The sequence below is a fragment of the Pan paniscus genome, chromosome 9 (assembly GCF_029289425.2).
Source record: "Pan paniscus chromosome 9, NHGRI_mPanPan1-v2.0_pri, whole genome shotgun sequence".
NCBI lineage: Eukaryota > Metazoa > Chordata > Mammalia > Primates > Hominidae > Pan > Pan paniscus.
Window position 1 is genome coordinate 10,010,001 of NC_073258.2, and position 21,967 is coordinate 10,031,967.

Sequence of the window (21,967 nt, forward strand, 5' to 3'; positions counted from 1 at the left end):
TCATTTGGAGGGTTTATTAAGAAGATGTATACAAAAGCACCAGCAGTCTCTGGTACAGAGGAGGCACTCAACAAATTTCAGTTCTCCATTGCATTGGACGCACTCATCTGGCTGACTCCTAGTGGCCAAGTAGCCTGTGCTCTGGCTGCAGTGCTCCACCTCTGCCTTGTGAGCCAGCTTCCAGTCTGGCTGGCCCAGGAAGAGCTGGCCTCCTTACCCCAGAGCTCGGGGAGCTCATTATGCTGAGTTGCTGGGCTTCAAGAGAGATACCCATCCCCTCAGACTAGCAGATGAACAGTTTGTTGCCTACCTTTCCAAGGTAGGCTGTTTCCCAGGCTGTTGGCCTGGGGAATCATGTATTCCAAGTCAAAAATTTCTGTCCCGTGTGGTTTGATTCATAATCTGAGGACGGTTCCAAATCTGTGACCTCATAGTGTTTGAGTCAGAGTGTTGAGATTGCCATTCTTGTGCTGAGCTTGGGTTGCCCAAGATGATACAAAATGTTCAGACCATGGCAGGATATCGTATATTTTCCTTCTGTTCATTTGGCCCATTGCTTTCCTGGTTGCTGTGTCTATTCTCCTTGCCACAACCTTTGTAGCCAGTGTCTACCATGTGCCGGGATTTTGGACCTCATAGGACATTGCCCTTTGCCAATGGAAAAATATGTTGCCCTGGACTTTAGGAAATGCTCCTGATTTTTGAGGTCCTTTATAATTCATATTACTTCTAAGTGGGTGTCTTGCCTATCATCTTTATTTTTTACCTTGTTTATGCTTATGAAGTGTTTTTATTAGTGACAGGTTTGTTGTCAAAGACCTGGGTTATTTGGTTATAGTCTGCTACTGTTCTAGTGATGGCAGGACTAGTAATAACCTCCCTGGTCTGTCTTCACAATTGGGAAAGAACAATCTTCTTATTTACATTCCAGAGTGGCCAGATTGTAATTTTGGAACAGCCCAGGAAAGATCTATCTCACATAAGATTCCTATGTAATCATTCAACACTCTTTGAACATCTACTTTGTGTTCTAGCTCCTGTCTAGGTTCATTGCAGTGAAGTCTTGTATTGGAACATGTTGAAAACTGGGCTGAGCATTGGTTGAGCCCAGAAAGTGATCTAGAAATTTTGGCTTTGAAAAAAATATATTGTTAACTTAAGCGAGGACCTACTGCTTTGTCTTTTAAAAAATTGAGAAATTTCGTTCTTTGAAAGTATCCGTTCACTTTTCTCTACATGGAAATAATGAATAATGGTCTCTATGGGCAAACACATTTGAGAAATGTAGCTCACCTTGTCTATCAAAGCACGGTGGGTGGTATTGGGGGTGCGCTATCCCTGAGTAGCCCAGCATCAGCCCAGGCCCATCCATAATAGGCCTGTGACTCTCATGTAGCAGTCTCAATTCTGTGTTGTTGAACACACAACTTAGGTGTTGCCTTATGTGCTGTAGATGAAGCCAGAGCTGTTCTTATTGCCATAGTGGTTTCTGATTTCGAGATCTGTTTTTGCTTGCAGGAGCTGCTAAGCCGCACATCTCTTGAGACCCAGAAGCTCGATCTGATGACTGAAGTGTCTGAGCTGAAGCTCAAGCTGGTTGGCATGGAGAAGGAGCAGAGAGAGCAGGAGGAGAAGCAGAGAAAAGCAGAGGTAAGGGTGAGTGTGTACTGTCCTAAGCTCAGACCTGGGAAGGCTGTCATAATGTGAATTTAGGCCATCTGGTCAACTCCCAGCCTGGAAGCTATTGGGTGCCAGAAATATCTATACACTAGAGATGCAGTGATCTGTTAATACCAAGTTATCAGGTTTTGCTGTGGCTGCAAATTTCAGCAATATCCAAACCACCCAGTTTTGGCTCTAAGGCTTTATCTGCCCTCAAACTGCTGACAAGGATGGAAAGAGAAGCAATAGTTGGGGAAGAATAAGACAAAATGTGGAGGGACACAAGATGTCTTCTGTGAGCACCAAGGAAATGACGACGTACCGGAATGAAGTCAGCCTCCCACTAGGCCATTGACACTGGATCCAAGGGGTCTGGAAACGTTTCTTGACGTGCGTTTCACTGACCCAGATGGAACCTCGGGTGATGTGTTTCTCTTCTCCTGATGGGTCTTATGGAGCATGCCATGTACAGGCCTTCTCTTACAGAATGTTTTCCTAATTTTGTTTTTCAGTCTTTGTATGCCATTGGTTGGAACATGCCAGACTCTTTTTTAAATAAATGTTTAGAGAATTTTACACTCAGAGCTCCTTTGAGAGCAGGCAGCCTGTTTTAACCTTAGATAACCGTCTTCCTGTGCCTCTACCTTTAAGTTCTTATATTCACACCTAGCAATGAGAGATATGAAAGAAGATAGGTTTTAGGTTTAGAAACACCTTGCTCATTTACTGACCTAAGTGCTTAATAGTTCTATGAACTTCAAGCTGGCTACTTAATCTTTCTGAACTTCAATTTCTTTATCTGGTTAAAATGGATAACTGTGTGGTAAAGTCCAAATAAAATCATGAAAGTTAAGTACCTGTCATAGTATTTGGCATTTTGTCAGCACCTGGTATGTCTTCATCTCCTTCCTTCATTTAGGCTAAAGATGGATATTGTTCCCTTCTGATAAGTGCCAGCATTAGTGCATACTGACATCTGCCATGTTTGCTGAGTAAACACACTGGTGATTAGAATATTTCTAATGTGTGAGCATGTTCCTTGCATTGCTGTTGAGAACATGTTCATTAATTAGAAGTACAGTTGCCAAAAGAAGATATCCCCAATAAGCTGAGAACAGTAGCTTGTATTGACTAAGAGTCCAGGCTGATGAATCAGATCTCCCGGCTTTAAACTGAGCTCAGTGGCTGTGTGATCTTGGTCAAGTAATTTAACTTCCCAGACCTGTTTCTTCTGTAAGATGGAGGTAGTAATACTTCCAATTTCTTTGGTTATTCTGAGGAGTGAATGAGACAATGTATGTGGAACCCTTAGCATAGTAATAGTTAGCTTTTATTGATCACTTACTGATAGTATTGTTAAGCATGTTGGAAATGAAAATGTAGACATAGATACATTATTTACATATTGCAAAGTTTATACAGCCTGAAAGCTAATCTGTGTGAAGTGTTAGTTGAATTAAATGTTCAGGGAGAAGTAACTGAATTTTCTTCTGGTTTGAAGTATTTTACCAATGTTTCAACCTGCACAATTGTATGTGAACACACATTAGGACTTTGGGGGCAGAATTCCATAAACTCTGTGAGAAGGCTTAAAGTGGCAGACACTCAACTCAAAGTCACTTAAGAGAAAAAGGGAGGAGAGACACCTATGTCACATAACTTGAAAAGTCTAGTGTTTGAAAGAATACAATATGACTAGATCCAGGTAATCTCACAGTGTCACTAGAAATTAGTCTCACTTGTATCACTTGGTTCTGTTTTAGCCTTATTCTCAAGAAGGTTCTCCCCAGATGGTGACAGAGATAGCCATCAGTAGCTCCGGAATGATATCCTGCCAGCCAGGCAACTTCTGCATTCAAAGAGGTGCTTTCTCAAAGGTTCCAGCAAAAGCCTCAAGATTGCATCTCATTGGGCCAATTTGGGTCATATACCTGGTTCTACACCAGTCACCGCAGGGATCCGTGCATGAGGGGTGGGAGGTGTGAATATGAAAGTCAGCCCGTGTGTGGAAGTATACAGAGTTAGCACCAAGCTAGGATAATGCAGTCCCTTTACAGGGACATCAGAAAGGAAGGAGAGCTCCCACTTCTGGGACAAGAAGTACTAATGCAGTCATTTTACTGTTTGCTTTTTTCTTTCTTTTCTGAAGGACTATTTTTAAATCTGAATTTTTTGTTTTTGTTTTTCATCGGTCTGTTCATACATAAGGCGACGTAGACCCTGAGTGTCTGGCCTCAATCCTACCAGATAACAGCCCTTCCCAGTTGCTAGTACAAATATTAGGTTTCCATGTGGAGGAATTCTGTAGGCTGTTCAAACCTGTGATAATCAGTGAGCAGCCACATGACCTGAAACAAATTCCTCATTCTTGTAATTGCACATAATCTTTGCTGGTATGCACAGAACTTCTACCTCTATTTGTGAGTGTCTGGAGCAACCAGAGGTTTAAAACCACAGGGTACTGCTTAAGCTGCACTATTGTCATGTGCATGGAGATGTTTATTTTGAGTGAGACATTTTGCTAAGGTCACCAGAGGTTGTAATTGCATGAATAAAGGGAACGCTGCTTCCCATACTATACTGCTGCTGTTTTTTCCAGTGAATGTATTTAGCCTAAGGGCTCATTATGTGTGGTTTGGAACAGGCAGGATTCTTTTTTTTTTTTCCCCCCTCAGGTGTGAGATAGCCAGATCTGAAATAAAGTTTCTCAGCTTAGCTCAGGCTTTATCCTCAAATTCTGTTTTATGTTTTAATGAAAAGAAGAGAATGCTGGTGGCAAGAGCATTGCCACCACAATGTCACTAGAAATTAGTCTCAGTTGTATCACTTGGTTTTAGTTCTAGTTCTAATTTTAGTTCACACTGCTCCTTCTGCTCTGATTCTGATCATAGCCCAAGCCAGCATCTTGCTGCTTGTTTTAAGTTGTGGAAATGATTACCGACAGTCATTCTGTAAGACCTAGGGACTTGCAGGCGCAGGTTCCTTGATGGCCAGCCTTGCTCAAGAGTGAGTAGTGGCCCAGATGAGATGTGGGTGAATACTAGGTTTCCTGTTTACCTTTTCTCATCAGCCTTTTGCAATGGTTCAGGGTCATATGAGGGTACTGAAGATTGGGTGAATTAGACGTATTCCTGAAAAGTAGGACTACAGAAGAGTGATTGAGGTGGAAAGTAAATACCAAAATCAAGAGGATGAAGCATGAAAGAAAGAGATCCAGAGGTAAAGGAAAACCTCTGTGTGGACACAGATCAAAGCATTGCAAAGGCGTGTTGCTCAGATGGGCCTTCCCCAAGAAAGAAATCTGGCTTCTCCATGCTGTGGAGGTGCCAGCAACCTGCAGTTGGACCCCACTGTGGCAACTAGAGGGTTCTGTGAATAGCTATCAGAGCAGCCTGTTAAGAAGGGAGCAGGGACCCCAGATATGCTAGGAAGGGGAGTCAGCCCAACTGATCAGGGGTACACGTGAGCAAGAAGAGAACAGGGAAGAATCTTTAGGATTTCCTGCAGAAAATGGAAACATCTCACAGCACAAGTGATGATGCCATCATTTCTTCTTTCTTGTGGTTAGGACCCTGGGAGAAAGGGATTCTGATTTCTGAACTGAGGCAACAGAATGATGGACTTGGAATACAGAGTGAGATCTGGGAAGATTGTGTTTGCTCAGAGATGAGCTGGCCTAATAGGAGAGTTTTTTTATTCTTGTTTTTATTTTCTTTATTTACTCATTTGCATCAGTATAGGAAATATACTCCCACAATTCAAAAATCAAGTGTTCAAAAGGGTATATAGCAAAAGGTCTCTTTCAACACCTGTCCTCCAGTCAGCAGTCAGGAACCAGTGCCATCAGTTTGTATCCGTCCAGAGTTATATTATGTGTGGACAAGTACATTCATGTGGATACACACAGACACACACACTTTCCCTCATTTTTATACAAATGTACACTATTCTAGACCTTTCTTTTTAAATTTAGCAGTCTTGGAGTTCTTTTTACACCAAGTATGTTTTTTAAAACTTCCTCATTCATATCTATGTCTGCATATTGTTCTACCATCCAACAATAGCCTAATTTATTTAATCAGTCGTCTCTCAGTGGACATTTAGGTGGTTTCCAAGTTTCTGCTATTACAAATAATGCTGTAGTGAATAATCTTGTATATATGTAAAGATATTGATGTGGAATTTATGGGTCAAGGAGTACATGAACTTGAAGTTTTGACAGATATTTCCAAATTGCCCTCTCTAGAACATAGAGGTTATATTCCCATGAGCAATGTAATGTATATAAACTGAGCCTGAAAAAAGAAAGAACTAAGTAAAATTGTGTACAAGATTAACAGGTAAGATGGAATTGGAAACAACTGTGATTATGGGAGGTGCCCAGTAGTTTCACATAGAAAAGAACCATAAAGAAGAACTTTAATGGTTGGCAAAGTGTGATTAAAAAACAAAGTGAGCTGAGGTTAAAACACAGGACAGCAATTATAACCTCATAAATGCTACCTAGACATCATGATGTGGAACCCAGAATGGAACAGAGCTACAAAAGGGTCTGCTTTATGGGAGGGAAACAGACCTGTTAGGAGATGGGCCAGCCCTGGAGATAAAGAATAATGAAGCTAGGCCAGGTGTGGTGGCTCACGCCTGTAATCCCAGTACTTTGGGAGGCTGAGGAGACTGGATCACTTGAGGTCAGGAGTTTGAGGTCAGCCTGGCCAACATAGTGAAACCCCATCTCTACTAAAACGTACAAAAATTAGCCAGGCATGGTGGTACACACTTGTAGTCCAGCTACTTGGGAGACTGAGACATGAGAATTGCTTGAACCTGGGAGGTGGAGGTTGCAGTGAGCCGAGATCGTGCCACTGCACTCCAGCCTGGGAGACAGAGTGAGACTCCGTCTTAAAAAAAAAAAAAAAAAAAAAAAGAATTATAAAGCTAAGTTGAAATGCCAAGCCTGTGGACAGACATACCAGAAAACAATGACAACACGTGGCTCAGGAGAATTAAGGCAGAGTAGCCCAGAAGTTTTGGGTACACCACACACTGAGCAGAGGGATGAAAATAGATGTGTTCCTGATGCAGGTCTCCAAACTGACTGATGCACACAAGGGGCAGTAATGGAGGGAGGGGAGTAGCAACCTATTTCTTAGCTCCTAAATATCTCCCAGCTGAATTCTGAAGCATTTGAATGTTTACTTGTTTGTTTTTCTCACTTGCTTTCACTCTACTCAGAGGGTAGAAGACAAAACTAGGAAAACTGCCTTTCTAGCTCCAACACTGAAGCAAAAGGAGAAACTGGTTTATGAAGTAAAAGTGATAGGTACCTTGAGAGAAAGTGGTCATTGTTATTTGAATGTTCACGAGAGTGAGCATGGAAAAACTAGGCATAAACAGACATGCACTGTAGACTTGGGTAAATCATAACTCTGACAATTTAAAAATAAAATGGATGGAGAACTCTCGAATAGAGGAAGACCCAAGAATATTGAACTACTTAAATATAATTCTGACTGTGCAATCTCACAGATAATACCAATAAAAAGGAAGAGTTTAGAGGTCTCTTGAAAGGAAGTAGTTTTCAGAGGGGCTTCTACAAAAGGCAGAAAGGACATATGCTAAAGACAAAAGTGCACCTGCATGACCAGTGTCAGGAAGGGGACATCCGAAACTAAAGGACAATGCTGAGGACAACACAAAGCCATACACACACACACACACACACACACACACCCACACACAGTTATGTTCTTAGTAAGAAAAAGAAAAAACGGACTTGGTTCCATGGATGCCTCTGACAGATACAAAAAATTTAGGACGATAGTCCCCCAAAGTGCTTGCTATAAGTTAACTTTAAGGAATCAGGAAAATCAAATGAGTTGCTAGAAAACTGGAAATGAACCATTTCCTTCTTGATTTTCAAAATGGCAAAAGTTTGATAGATTCAATAAATTTTAGTCTGTTGAGGTTGGGGCCAACTCTATGATGGTTTGCAAGAAGGGAGGAGACAAAGTAGGGATCCGTGTCCTCAAGGAGTGAGTCTCGTCAGATTGGCCTTATCGGTTTGGCCGGGAATGTGTCTTGTGGTAGACCAGGTAAATCCACATTTCAGTGAAGTGTTGCAAAAACGTTGCTTGAGATAATCTTGTAGACAGGATGGAGGAATAGAAGATGAATATACTGAAATAGGCATATTGGTGCCTGAGTTCAGGGTTTGGGTACATATTGTCATGGATAAGTGTGATGTGTGCCATATGTCGCCTGTGCATAGGTGCTGACACGTTGGGTGTTTGGGTAAGGGGAGTCGGTGTGTGTATCATGCATATGTGGAGAGAGGATGTGTTTGTGTGTGTGCCCCAGTGTGCACCCATCTCTGCTATTGTTTCTGCTTGGATGAAGGGTTTCTTCCAGACTCCATGCCTCGGTGTTGACACAACAGTATGGCACAAAGGAGCTGTTGGGGATTTGTTCGAACTGCAAGACAGGCACCTGGATGGGGCAGGCCTGAGGAAAGATGCCATGTCTTTTGGTTCTGTTGAGGAAAGTGGAGGGCCGTCGACAGTGACCACTGAGTGCCACCTGCTCCCTGCCCCATGCACACTTCCTCTGTGCTGTTCTCTTAAGGAGTTCTGCGTCTGAGAGCTGTCTGACCTGGAGTGCTTTTCTCTTCTTTCTTTTCCTTCCTACAGTCGGTTCTGAATGTGATCAGTGAGCTGCAGGAGCAGATGTGTAGGCTGCAGCTGGACATCCACAGGCAGATTCAAGAGCGCCTGTTACTCAGTAGGGACCACCCTGAGGAGGTGGCGGCCAGCGACGGTGTGGCCGAGCCCCAGCCCTGCAGCCAGGACTGTGCCTGTTGGGAGGGGTCACCTGTAGGAACCACACTTAAGTATATCAGAGCATGCGTGTGTGCGGCATTTCACTGGTGGAGGGGCTGGGGTTTCTCCTAACCAGAACAGAGTGCAGTGGCTTGGCATGGATCTGTTGTTACCTCTGGGCAGAGCTTGGACTCACTCAATCCTCTTGGGATGTGAGGTGAGCTCAGTGACCCTCACTGAGCAGGGTCTGAGCAGGTGAGGCCAACCCTCAAACAGGTGGCACTCATCTCCTTTAGGGCTGGGAATGAGGTGCACCAGGTGCTCCGAGTGATGGGGCATTTGTGCCACAGGAAGCCTCATGATTCCCCTTCCCAGGTATGTGACTCAGATACTGATTCCTCCTCCCAGGCTGGGAGATTAAACAAACTTTTGTTTCACATGATTTTTTTTTTTTAAGGAAAAGAAGTATTATGAAAAAGAATCCTTTCAAGTTTATGTTCAAAGAGGTTTACCCCCAGTGAAAAAATAAAACACAAGTTTTCATATGCTGTGAATAATTAAGTCATCATCTGAATTTCCAGGAAAAATCCCCCCCACATAATCACATCAGGGTGATTTTATAACAGCAGGGCCATGTGGGGCTCTATCTGACTGGGATTCTGGACTTGGCTCTCCACACGGGGGTAACCTGGTCCTCTATGACTTTGCTGATGGCAGGTGATGGCAGCTTCAGCAGAGACAACCCTATGCCTCGAAGGAGGCCTCCTGTTGAAGAGGACTTGGAAGCCCCCCAAGAAAAGACTGAGGTCACAGCAGCCATGAGTACTACAGAGGATACCCTGGCTCTGTAGGAAGTTACTATGGTCCACACTCAATTAGGGAGCCTGTTGAAAATCTAGACATAGGTGTTGCGGGAAGGGATTTGGTTGGAAAGATTTCCTGCTGCATTAAAGGACAGGGGGGAAATAGGAAAGTCAAGATGTAAATGTAGACTTGGATAGAGAAGCCTTGAGAGGGTGTTGGCGCATGACCTATGTTGAGTAGGTTACTCCAGCAAGACTTTTAAAGGAAGGAAAAACGTGTGTGTACTAATGTTGGTAGTCAATGATGGACAACAAGTAACATAGAAGGAAGAGGATGTTCCAGAGGTCACGGAGCCTGGAGAGGATGATTTCTGTATACCCACAGTGGCAGCCCCTCAGGCAGTAGGAACCTGCACACTTCTGATTCTGATATCAGCTGGCCTGACACCCTCTCCAACAAACTGAGTAACCTGGCTAGGATACAAGGCTGAGCAGAAGAACCCTCAACTTGTGGGCATTGGAGCCTCTCAGGCAGGGCCAATAATGTTCTCAGAGAATGATTCTGGGTCTGCTGCAAGTCAAAGCAGGTATCTGAGGCCTTGACATCCAGTGATGCAGATCATGGATGCAATAACCTTAGCTGAGAAGTTTTCTTTTTCTTTTTTTTTTAGCTGGGATTACAGGCACTTGTCACCACACCCGGCTAATTTTTGTATTTTTAGTAGAGGTAGGGTTTCACCATGTTAGCCAGGCTGGTTTCGAACTCCTGATCTCAAGTGATCCACCCACCTCGGCTTCCCAAAGTGCTGGGATTACAGGCGTGAGCCACCATGCCAGGCCAGAAGTTTTTTTTTTTTTTTTATCTTGTTTTTAACGGGCATCAGCGTATGCTCACCTCAACTAGAAGGCAATCTTAAAAAATGACCCTACAAAATTCAAGGGTAAGCAATGTCAACTTTGTGGTGGATTATCTCAGAAGGCCAAGACCTCCAGGCCAGTTAAATAATGACTTAAGTTTCATGTGTGCATTCATTGACAAATAGTATACACCTACTATGTGCCAGGCACTGCAGGATAATCAGAGGTTAGCAAATACCTCATGGAGTTTACAGTTTAGTAGGAGAGCTAGCTATTAGCTGTCATACAAATAAATATTTAATTGCAAATTACGTAGGAGGTACACAGAGTACAACAAGAGAATATAGCAGAGGGGCCTGATATAGTAGGGAGGTCAGGATAGCTTTACTCAGGGAGACCTGAAGGATGGGCAGGAGTTAACCTGGCAGAAAATTCCAGACAGAGGGAATGTTGTCTGCGAAGACCTAAGTTGGAGAGAGGAACTGAAAATTATCCATGTGGCTAGAGCATAACTAGGGAGAAAGAGTGATCCAAGAGGCAGGCAGGGAGCTGTCAGGTCACGCGTTGAAGTTTATGAGCTTTGAGAAGCATGGGAGTGCCATGATCTGATGTATGGTTTGATCATATCACTCCCCCAGATGCCATGGGGTCAATTGCTTTGAGAGGAGCAAGACAACAGAGGAGCAACCAATGAATTGACTGTCCAGGCTGTCAGTGCTAATTGCTAGACCAGAGTGGTGGTGCCTGAGTGGGAAAGAAATGAGACATTCAAGTTGTTTTCCTGGAAGTAGAATTAATAAAGCTTGGGGATGAATTGCATACATAGGGGAGGAAGGAGAGGGAGATGCAGAGGAGAGATCCTATGTTTCTGGATAGGCTGTTAGATAGATGGATATGGCATTTAGTGAGGTGAGAGTAACTAGGAGGGGAGTTGAGCATTCCACTTGGCACCTGACAGTCCGGAGGTGCCTATGCAGCATCCATGTGATGTTAAGTAGGAAGTTTGTTGTGTGAGACTGCAGTTCAGAAAGCCTATGGAAATAATTATCTTTATGCCAATTCTTCTGATGGGAGCTAGTCAGCAGGACCAATTGTCTGTTAAGGAAATCTTGGTTCAAGATAACAGTGCTTAGTGGAGTCATCTTTATAGAAGGAGTAGTTTCACAAACAAGGGTCCTAGAGTCAGAATATATGGGCTTGAATTCCAGCTCCACCACTTACTAGCTAAATGAGTAAGAGAAAATTGTTTGTGTCACTTCCCCACTCAGCAACCTTCAGTGACTCCCTACTGCCCAAAGAATGGCATCGGAACTCATCATATGTATTCTCATCCTCAAGCCTTTACCTTAGGGCCTCACCTTAACTTCCCAGCCTCATCTTCCACTGTGTGCCTCCACCCTCAGCTCCAGCCCCATGAGTTATCTCCCTTTCTGTCTCCTATCTTTACTCCTCCCTGGATGCCTTCTCCCTCCCTTCTTTCTTCAAATCAATCTCTTCCTCTGAACTGGAACACCCATTTTGGCATCTATATTTGGCCCTTAACATTTGTTCCCTTAGAGTTCCTCTACGAGGCCTTTCAGGATCACGGGCCCCCTCTTCTATCTTCCTTCACTCCCAGCACAGAGAGATGCTCCCAATTAGCCTGCTTCCTACTACTTTGCATCACAGGGAAGAAGCTGCCTCATTTCAGCATCTCTATTCTTCCCACTCCGAAGCCTCGCCTGCCTGCCTGTACTCATGTGTGTGATGTTGGCATACCCCACAGAGGACATAGATGTCAGAGAAAGGGGCAGGCAGAACAGGTTCTAAAACTAAAAGGAAAGTTTTCACTTTCTTATGTCTGGAACTCCCTGGCCTTTGTTTTTTAACGGCCATACAGCTTTCCTGAAACAAGGGACATGTTTAAAGATTAAAGATGTTATGTGGAGCTTGATGTGGTTGCTGCACCCCCTATGCATGAGCTTAACCAGGTTGGTAAATCGAGAGCACATCTTTTAACCATCAGAACTTCGTCTTTCTCCCTCATCCCTCTAGGAGTTACTGCAAGAGCTCAGGCACCTCAAAATCAAAGTGGAAGAGTTGGAAAATGAAAGGAATCAGTATGAATGGAAGCTAAAGGCCACTAAGGTAAACTCCTGATGCTTATGGACAGAGTATGAGGGCCTTGTGGGGAGGGTCTGCATTCCAACTTGGGGGTTTCCAGTAGCCTAAGTTTGAAAATGCAAATCAACCCTCCAGTGTGGACACACAGCAGTGCCCAGATGGTGCAGCAGACAGACTTGATCCAGGAAAGATCCTCATGGAGAATGCCCGTGAGATTATGCATTGGTCAATTGTAGTAACCCAGTCTGCTTCCTCTCCCTGCACCCCATAGCACCTGGCTGAAGCTGGGCCAAGAAGGGGCTAGGAGTGGGGAGAGCAGGTGAGTGGCAGGCAGTGAATCATGAGTCCTAAAGCAGATCTTGGATGCATCATTTTAAATTCAGTAGTCCCTTCTAGAATCAGTTTTTCAAAAAAATAGGCATGCTTTATATTTGGCACAAAATATATTCCTAAAAATGACATAAACTTCGAATTATTTCTTCAATCAAATCATGTTTCTCTTAAACTAGGGAGCCTGCAATTTAAAGGACACCAATAATAAATTCTATTGTGAAATAAATTTCTTCCCTGTCCCCTTTGTTTCTTCCTTCTTTTCCTATACTAAAGTGCAGAGATCAAAACTAGTGGGTTACATTCAGCCCATTAATTTTTTTGGCCTGCACATTGGATTTTAAAACGTTAAATTGTTATTTAAATTTCAGGAAGTTTACATTAGGCTACAGTTAGGTTTCCTTTGGGAGTATGGGGAGGTGGGAGGCTCACACCTGCCTTCCCCTACTGTGTCTGCAGTGCCACCCAAGGGCATTACTGGATGTTTTTATTAGAGTTTTCTTAACTTCTAGTTTGTATTTTTATTTTTTGTGCAAGTTAGTTGCTAATTATTATAAAAACAATAACACACACTATAGAGAATTTTCAAACCATAAAAAATTAAAGGAATAAAAAGCACTCATACCACCCATGCACTACCGTTGCTAATATTTCCTTCCGTGTATTATTCTCTTCTGTTTCAGGTCTGTGTTAGGCCATTCTTGCATTGCTACAAGTAAATAGCTTAGACTGGGTAATTTATAAAGAAGAGGTTTAATTGGCTCAGGGTACTGCAGGTTTTACAGGAAGCATGGTGGTCACATCTGCTCAGCTTCTAGTGAAGCCTCAGGGAGTTTTCAATCATGGCAGAAGGAAAAAGCAGGAGCAAGTGAGAGAAAGGAGAGGAGGTGCCACAAACTTTTAAACCACCAGATCTCGTGAGAACTCACTCACAGTTGCGAGGACAGCACCAAGAGGGTGGTGCCACCATTCATGAGAAATCTATCCCCATGATCCATTCACCTCCTACCAGGGCCCACCTCCAATATTGGGGATTACAATTCAACATGAGATTTGGCAGGAACAAATATTCAAACATCAGGGTCTCTCTATCTCAGTGTCTCTGTCTCTTAATTTTTATTGTTGATAATTTACATGCAATTTTATAACATGCTGTTATTTAAAATTTTATGACTTCTCATGTTATCAAAAGAAAGCACTGAACATATATAAATATTTATGTAATCTAGTGTATAAATATAAAATCATTTGATTAACCATTTTACAGATAATGAAATGGATGTACAGAGAGATTAACTTTCCCAAGATTTTACAGCTATTTGGTACCAAGCCTGGGCAGTCAGACCCATCTGTGTCCTGGCTTGTGTGTATCTGAGTGTAGTTTTGTATGTGTATGCTTCACAGGCACCAGCTCTAGGGGCACTGGTTTTGTCCAGTAGCTCAGAACCTTCCATCACAACACCCCACTCAAACAAGCCCTGTCTTGGGGAAACCTTTGAAGTTGTACATACCGCCCTCTGTCATAAAACCAAATAACACTTTTCTTTTTAACACCCCAGCTCTTTGCCTTGGCATGTAGACCTTTGAGATGCTAAGGGTTATTTAATAACTACCAGGTGTGGAGCACTTCCTATGTGCCAGAATGTACCAAGCTATTTGCACACATTTTATCATCCATAAAATCACCCAGTGACGTATATTTTTTTTTATTCTCACTTGACTGGGAAGGAAACAGAGGCTCAGTGTGGCCAAGCTGAGGTTCACATCTCGGTCTCTGTCATTCCCGTGCCTTCATGTTGTTTCCAACATCATCCTGATTCCCTGCAGAGAAAACCAGCACTGTTTTTGGAAGTTTTTCACTTTTCTGCTTCAGGCCTCTCAGTCTCTGAAGGGGATTCATCTCCCAGTGCAATGGCAGTAGGGCATGGTCCCTGGGTTTAATGAGGCACAGCACTTGCAGGGACCCAGAGCATCCGTCTCTGCCCAACTGCCTGTCTGCATAGCTATCTCAGACCTTGTGCCACACAGCCCTAGCCATGGTGACTGTGGCCATAGGAACAGTGGCAGTAGCATACACAGTCAAGTAGAAGGTCTCTGGACTGTTCTTGGCCTTCCCAACTGCGGAGACAGAGATCGCTCAAAGGATAACAGAGCATCTATAGTTTCTGGCCTGTTTCTGTGGAAATTGGCACAAGGCAGGTTGGGCCCAGTCACTTGGTCTGTAGGGTCCATGGTATATACCTACAGGACCTCCCATAGAGGCAGGGCTCAGGAAGGAGAGCCCTCATAGTGCCACGTGCTAGATTCTGTCTTGATCAGTCCACATTGCTGAATTCCCAACTGTGGGGCCAGCAGACAAGCATCAGGTATCCAGATTTCTAACAGAGACCAGTGCCCATCCTGTCCACAAAGAAAGGGAGAAATGGGCATGGAGAGGTGCAAGAAAAGTTAAAGGAATATCTTTCAAGAATCATCTGACCTTTGTAGAAATGGAGGTTGAGAGTCCCAAAGCTAATATCTTCAGAAGCCATTGTCACCATGAGTCATAAGCCCATGGGCATCTTTGCCCTGAGTGAGCTCTGATAAACTGCTCCATAGCTGCATGTCTCAGAAAGTGGGTTACACAGCAGGACCCAGCTCTTGGCCTCTGTGAGTGGAGCCCAGAGTGGAGGGACAGTGCTTCATTATGAACTTTGGAATAAGGAAACCCTACCCCTTGTCATCTCTTTATATGGTCATCCCTGTCCCATTTGGGGGATGTTAGGGAAGGTTATTCAGAAACCCTTGCGGTGGGCTCAGGGAGCCCAAGCCTGGTAAGAGTGGCCTTCATCTGTCCTGTTAACTCAGAAGCAGACACACGGTGGTGGGTGGAGCCCTGACATTGGAGCAGGCAGGCCAGGGTTTGCATCCTGGCCTGGTCACCAAGTAGCTCTGTGACTGACACAGAATCTTGTACTACTCCCATTTTCTCCCTGATGACTTACAGAGATATTGTTTCCTCGGGTGGTTGCTTGTGAGGATTTGATGTAAGAAAGCAGTGAGCACGGAGGCTGATCAGGGTGGGTGCTCAGTCCATGTGCTGAAACTGAACACCAGGCCTGTCCAGCAACAGAGTTGCCAACAGGGCCAGTACTCATTTAATTACTTGGGGTTGTTCAGATATTAACTTGGGCCTTTGTGGAATTGAACAGCCCATACTATAACCTTGAGGACCAAAGTGGGACATGATTGGGCCAACACATGGGGAAGGGGTGGCCAGAGGAGAAGCCTTTGCTGTCTTTTATTGACCGGCTCCACAGTTGATGCTCATCCCTTTTCTTACCTGGTTTGATGCTGAGAGAATTGAACCGATTATCCACAAAGAAAAGAATAGGATGAGAGGAGCAAATAGCAGTAGCATTTATTGAGCACTTAGTATATACTAAATATTGGACTAGGTTGTTCATAACCATTATCTTAAACCTAATTGCAGTCCCATGAAGTAGGTGTAGTTTTTCCCATTTTATAGATGAGCTGAGACTCAGAAAGGTTAACTTACTTGCCCAAGGTCACCCAACTAGGAAATGAGAGAATCAAGGTTTGTTTGACTCCAAAATCCAGGTACCTCTTCGGACAGGACCTATACAATTCTGATCTCCTGATGAGTATGGGAAAGCATGAACAACCACACCTAGTGTTGTGTGTGGATTTAACCTGCACTACTTAATGGCGACATGGGAACCATCTAGTGCAGCTGCCTGTTTGTGTGCAAATATGAATGTATGTGTGTACTTATGAGCTGTGTATACAATGTTTTTTTTTGCAAAAGTATGTAAATGAAGCGCTCCTGAATGCTTGTACATCTGTATATGAGTGAGCGTGCACACATGCCTGGAGGTTGGGCAGAGGCAGTGACTGTACCCAAAGGGTAGGAGCATGTGGAGGGAGGGAGCCTTTGGCTTACCTTTTCTTCAGCAGTGGTGATTTGGCTTCTGCTGCATTTTCTCTGTGGGTTGGAAAGATGAAAACTGCATGCACTCGTTACAGTGGTGTCTCTAAATGTTACTGTATGAGTATCTTGGGAGAAGAAAGACCATGTCCAGAATATCCTCCTCTGCACCGAGGACAGCCCTCCCATTGCACACAATCCCAGCTCCTCATCACAATCCTAATCCTCACAGGGCAGGGGAGGGAAAATGGTCAGGTAGGAAGATGCAGGGGAAGAAGCACATTGATGGCCAGAGCCGTGGGGAGGGCCAGGATGGCCTAGAAGAGTGAGTTCACTCAGCAGAGTTCCACCTGTGGAGAGGGCAGTGAGCCCCTGCTACTGCTCACCTCTTCTCCTAACTCCTGATGCACCCTGGTGCCTGATGGGGTCTGGACTCTGACGGGAGGCACTTCATCATGATTTGGCAGTCCTTCTGACCTGGTAGGGATCCTCTGTTGCTCTTCCAGGCTGAAGTCGCCCAGCTGCAAGAACAGGTGGCCCTGAAAGATGCAGAAATTGAGCGTCTGCACAGCCAGCTCTCCCGGACAGCAGCTCTCCACAGTGAGAGTCACACAGAGAGAGGTGACTAGCTTGACTCTGACAAAATGCAGTTGTCTGGGTCCCTGGGTCTACTCTTATAAGTGAGCATGTGTTTCTATAAATGAGTGTGCATATGCTTGTGTGTGTAGCCATGCTAATGGACATGCATGTATGTGTGCAAGCATGGCCAAGTGAATGGATGCACCAGTTTGTGTGTTTGTGTGTGTCCCTATAATGCGGCGCTATTGTGGAATCATTCCCATGGAACCCTCCCCTAACTAGAAGGTTTTTCTCAGATGCACAGAAGTTCTGTGCAGCCACCTCTGGAGCTTTTACTGAAAATGTAGGAAATACCTAACTCTTTCATTTGATTGAAAGGCCTTACTTTTGTGTCATCACCAAAGGGGAGGCTTTAGAAATTTACTCAGTCATTTCATGGATACCTGCCTGATGCCTGTATAAGGCCCTGAGACTACAGAAACAAGTCAGTTCTTTTTCATTCTTGAGATTTCAAATCTTACTTCTCAGAAAGACCTTTCTTGGCCACCCTAACTCAAATAGGTGGTCCCAGTCCTATTATTCTCTAATTCATCATCCTTCCTTTTTCCTGCCTAGCACTTATTATAACTTACCAGTGTTGTGTGTTATCCCCACTCAGGGGTAAGGACTATATTTTTCTTGTTTAAGAGCAAATCTACAAAGCCCAGCACAATATTTGGCCCACTGTAGGATCCTAAGAAATACTTCTTGAATAAGTGAAAGGATGGTGAATGGTCCCTGAGGAGTTCAAGTCTTGCTGATCAAAAATAGAGGATAAATCCTCAACTCCTGTAATGAACACATAAATCTTTATGGCTGTTTGCCATGTATACAAAGTGATCATACACGTTTCAACTTCTCCACTGACTACCAGGCTGCAGAGCAATGCTGAAGATCATATAGTCCTACGGATTGGTGCCACTACCTAGTCACATCCTGGCCTCAGCACTGCAAGCTTAGCTTGGATCCCCAGCTGGGGTGTGGAAGCCATGCAACAATGGCTTAGGCTGGAGAAGGAAATTAGTGATCAGTGTGCTCGTACCTCTCCTAGCTTTTCTCAGTGTCCGCCCAAGCCATTGGGTGTGTTGCCTACCTGCCAAGGCCTGCTTGTAGAGGCTGGGTTCTACTAAGACACCCTGGACTATCTCTGATGCTAAGCCTGGACAGAGAGTGCCCCATGCCACAACTTCTAGGCCAGGCAGCCTTCCCAGTCTACCCCTCCTCTCCCCACAGTCTAAGCCTCCCAGGCCCTACTCCACTCCATTACTGGGTACTTTCTAGAGCTGGTCCTTGGGTCATTTGCTGCCGAAGGTAGGTTCTGACCAGTGGATCAGGGTTGGCAGTCTTCATCTAGAGCTTACTGCCCTCCCCAGCAAAGTGAGCTGCAGAGCTGATGTTAGCTACCTAGAGCCTAAATAATGAGCAAGCAATTCTCCACTTTATTCTGAAAATGAATCTCCACAACTATTTACACAAAGTCCATAGATGTACTGTTGCTATTCTTGTTAGATATAACAAGCATCCCAAAAGAAAATGGGAGGCCTATATATTTGTTCCCTTGTACTTTTTTTTTTTATATAGACATCCCTATTCCCATTTAGGAAGAGGCATAGATCCTTCTTTGAACAATCTAGCTATGTGCCAATTCCTAGAGTATCTGGCAAATGACCTCCAGCTTCCTTAGGCTCTTCAAAACAGTTAAGGAATCAACAGAGTCCCTCTTGGGTCCAAACTGAGAGAAGGCCTTGGATTTTCCACCACAGACCAACAGAGATTTCTCAGCCCATAGGGAAATTCTGGTTTATGATGAAATAAGATTGTTTATCCTCAACCCAGCATTTGCATATATGTATATATCCCAATACGTCTAAACATTTGTTAGTCAATTTTGACTATATCATTTTAAATTAAGCCAAGTACCAACTCTTTTACATAATTTTTATTTCCCAGTCTTCACTCAACTGTAGATTTTTTTAAATGTTAAATTCTCCTCTTCCTACAATTTGTCAGACTGTATGATTTTCTTCAAAGCCAGTCAGAAGCCCAGGTGCATGCCTACTCAAGTTGTAAAGGATAAAAATGTCTATATTCTTAGGAGATGTTGGTTTTGAAAGATTTTTGGCTTCCTCTGTCATCTCGAGTACATGGGCCTTTTGATTTTGCCCATAAATGTCTATAAAGAGAAGACAGAATACTAGCTTCCTTCATTTAGTAGTCTAGCAAATATTTAAGGAGGCCGATTCTGTGGCAGACACCATCCTGGCCTCTTTAAAGAACTAAAGGAGCCATGTTCACATGGAAAGTCTTCATTTGAACTTGGGGGACATCATAGCAAGTGTGGATAGCTGTCTGTATTTATATAAATAATTATTTCTATACCTGAATTCTTTTAGACCAAGAAATTCAACGTCTGAAAATGGGGATGGAAACTTTGCTGCTTGCCAATGAAGATAAGGTAACATGGTCATTGGGTAGCCCTGTCTTTTCCATGCTTACATCCCTGGCTGTGTTTGATCCCTGCTGGTCTCTGATATTCTGGACAGGACCATGCTTATCATGCCATTGACATAGGGATATGTCAGGAGAATGACTTACGCCTTCTAGAGACTTGGCCTCAGCCACCTGTTTTTGGCTTTGATAACTGGAAAGTTTGTCTAAATGGAATCTCCTAAAGGCAGATTATAGCCCTGCCTGTTCCTGCTGGTGTGGGGTAAAAAAAAATACTGCTGTGATCACTGCCAATATCATAGCTCCTGCTGGAACTCCTAGCAAAACAGCCCACCAGTCTCCCATGTGCATGATCTGACAATAGAACCATCATAGAGACACTTGGCAGTATGCAGTGCCTCAGTTTACCCTGCCATCTTATATCCTTCGCATCTAATTTCGGCACAGTCATAAATAGCCACCTCTATAAATAAAGAGTGCCTGGCTGGTATAAACATCATCTCTGAGGATCACAACCCTGCATTTTACAGATGAGGAAACAGAGTGCTTAAGTAATTTGGCCCAAGGTCAGGTAACTAGTAAATAGCACAGCCAGCTTTCACACCCAAGTTTGTCTATGACCTGTGTGGTCTCCCAAGTTCCTTTCAAGGCCTTTGCCTTGAAAGAAACGATCTTCTCTGGGAATTTCCTCTGTAGTATGAGGTATCTCAGACTCCTAGGGAACAAATGAGTATATTGAGATAAATATGACAGCTTTATTTTAGTCTTTTCTTGTGTTGCTCCAGAGGGCAACACTAGGACCAGAAGGCAGATTTCAATGACCACTTGAGGAAGGTAGGGAGACAGTGAGTTTCGTGCTTCTGAAAATGTTTAAGCCCTGTGAAGGGTGTCTCAGATGACTCACAGTCTTCAGGTAGAGCGTGAATGCCTGCAGATGCCTTTGAGGCAGACCACTGAAATCCCAGCTCTGTGGAATGGGGCCTGGACACTCTTTTCCTTTGGTTCCACGTGGGATTTCTTCTCCTTGTGCCCAGAACATAGCGTGGGTTCCAAAATGAAATCATCTGAGATGCCAGCATAGCATTAATCTAAATCTCTACTCGCACTATGGCAGGACCGTCGGATAGAGGAGCTTACGGGGCTGTTAAACCAGTACCGGAAGGTAAAGGAGATTGTGATGGTCACTCAAGGTAAGAGCAAGGGCGATCCTACCATTGTCTCTGAAAGATATTCCATCAGCTGTGTTAAAGCCAGGGGCAGTTCTGCTAGCAGCTGTTTCACCTCTGTTTCAGAGAAGACTCCCTGCTGGAGAACAGAGCTGTTTAGACTTTTCTGCATGATGAGAACTTAGCAGTTGTTGATTTCCAGAAATACTACCAAATGGAAGTCAGCTTAGGGCCTTCAGGGACTATCCAGATCACCAAGAATATAAAGCCTGTGAATTCCCCACCCTTGGAGGGTCTCTTATGCATCTTCCCAGGACACACCTTAGAGGCAGCAAGTGCAGTTAAACCTGGATCAAAAATCAACTCAGTGCCATCATTGGGGATTAGAGCTCATCCACCTCCTAGAAAATCTAAAGTTCCGCAGCAGACTCAGAGGGCCCTCTGGGAGCCTTCCTCGAGTTGCTGGGCCTGAGTTGCTATAGGAAGTCACAGGACAGAGAGAGCTGCTGTGTTTTATATTTGCTGCCCAGACTGAATGCAACATGCAAGCAGCATCAGGGTTCTTATGGGCATAGTGGTGCATGTGCCAGGCTGCCTTCATTGTTCATGCCATTGACCTGGGCTCCCATCATAGATCCTGAGGAAGCAGCTGTTTCACAGCACAGGGCTGCTTTGAAGGATATTCAGGAACCTCTGATTCTGGCTGAGCTTCTGCTGCTTCTTGGGAAGAAGCCAAGCCTCTGCCAGGATGTGGCTGACTGGTCACTGGCCAGGGCCTCTGCCAGCCCTCACACAGAGCCCTCTTTTTTTTCTTTTTTTTTTCTTTCTTGAGATGGAGTGTTACTCTGTCACCCAGGTTGGAGTGCAGTGGCACAATCTCAGCTCACCGTAACCTCTGCCTCCCAAGTTTAAGCAATTCTTGTGCCTCAGCCTCCTGAGTAGCCGGGATTACAGGCACCGGCCACTATACCTGGCTAATTTTTGTACTTTTAGTGGAGATGGGGTTTCAACATGTTGACCAGGCTAGACTTGAACTCCTGACCTTAAGTGATCCGCCTGCCTCAGCCTCCCAAAGTGCTGAGATTACAGGCGTGAGCCAAAGCACCTGGCCTCACAGCCCTCTTTTTAAGATCATGGGTCAAGTCACTCTCAGGGCCTTGATTGCCTAGAGCTAAGGAGTGAGAGGTTTGGAGGCAGGGGTACATTACCTCTGTTCTGCAGATAAACTTTGAC

At 44.2% G+C, this 21,967-nt stretch overlaps 1 protein-coding gene across 18 annotated transcripts in view; it reads left to right on the top strand.

Moving 5' to 3' along the window:
* Positions 1-21,967, top strand: part of PPFIBP2 (PPFIA binding protein 2) — a 144,175-nt gene that overhangs the window by 94,998 nt on the left and 27,210 nt on the right. For all 18 annotated transcript variants that reach the window (XM_055095181.2, XM_003819108.5, XM_024930629.4 and 15 more), the window contains 5 exons: positions 1,519-1,650; positions 12,176-12,268; positions 17,009-17,123; positions 19,514-19,575; positions 20,683-20,758. In XM_055095181.2, the coding sequence (XP_054951156.2) occupies positions 1,519-1,650; positions 12,176-12,268; positions 17,009-17,123; positions 19,514-19,575; positions 20,683-20,758 (478 nt within the window). The remainder of the gene's footprint in view (positions 1-1,518; positions 1,651-12,175; positions 12,269-17,008; positions 17,124-19,513; positions 19,576-20,682; positions 20,759-21,967) is intronic.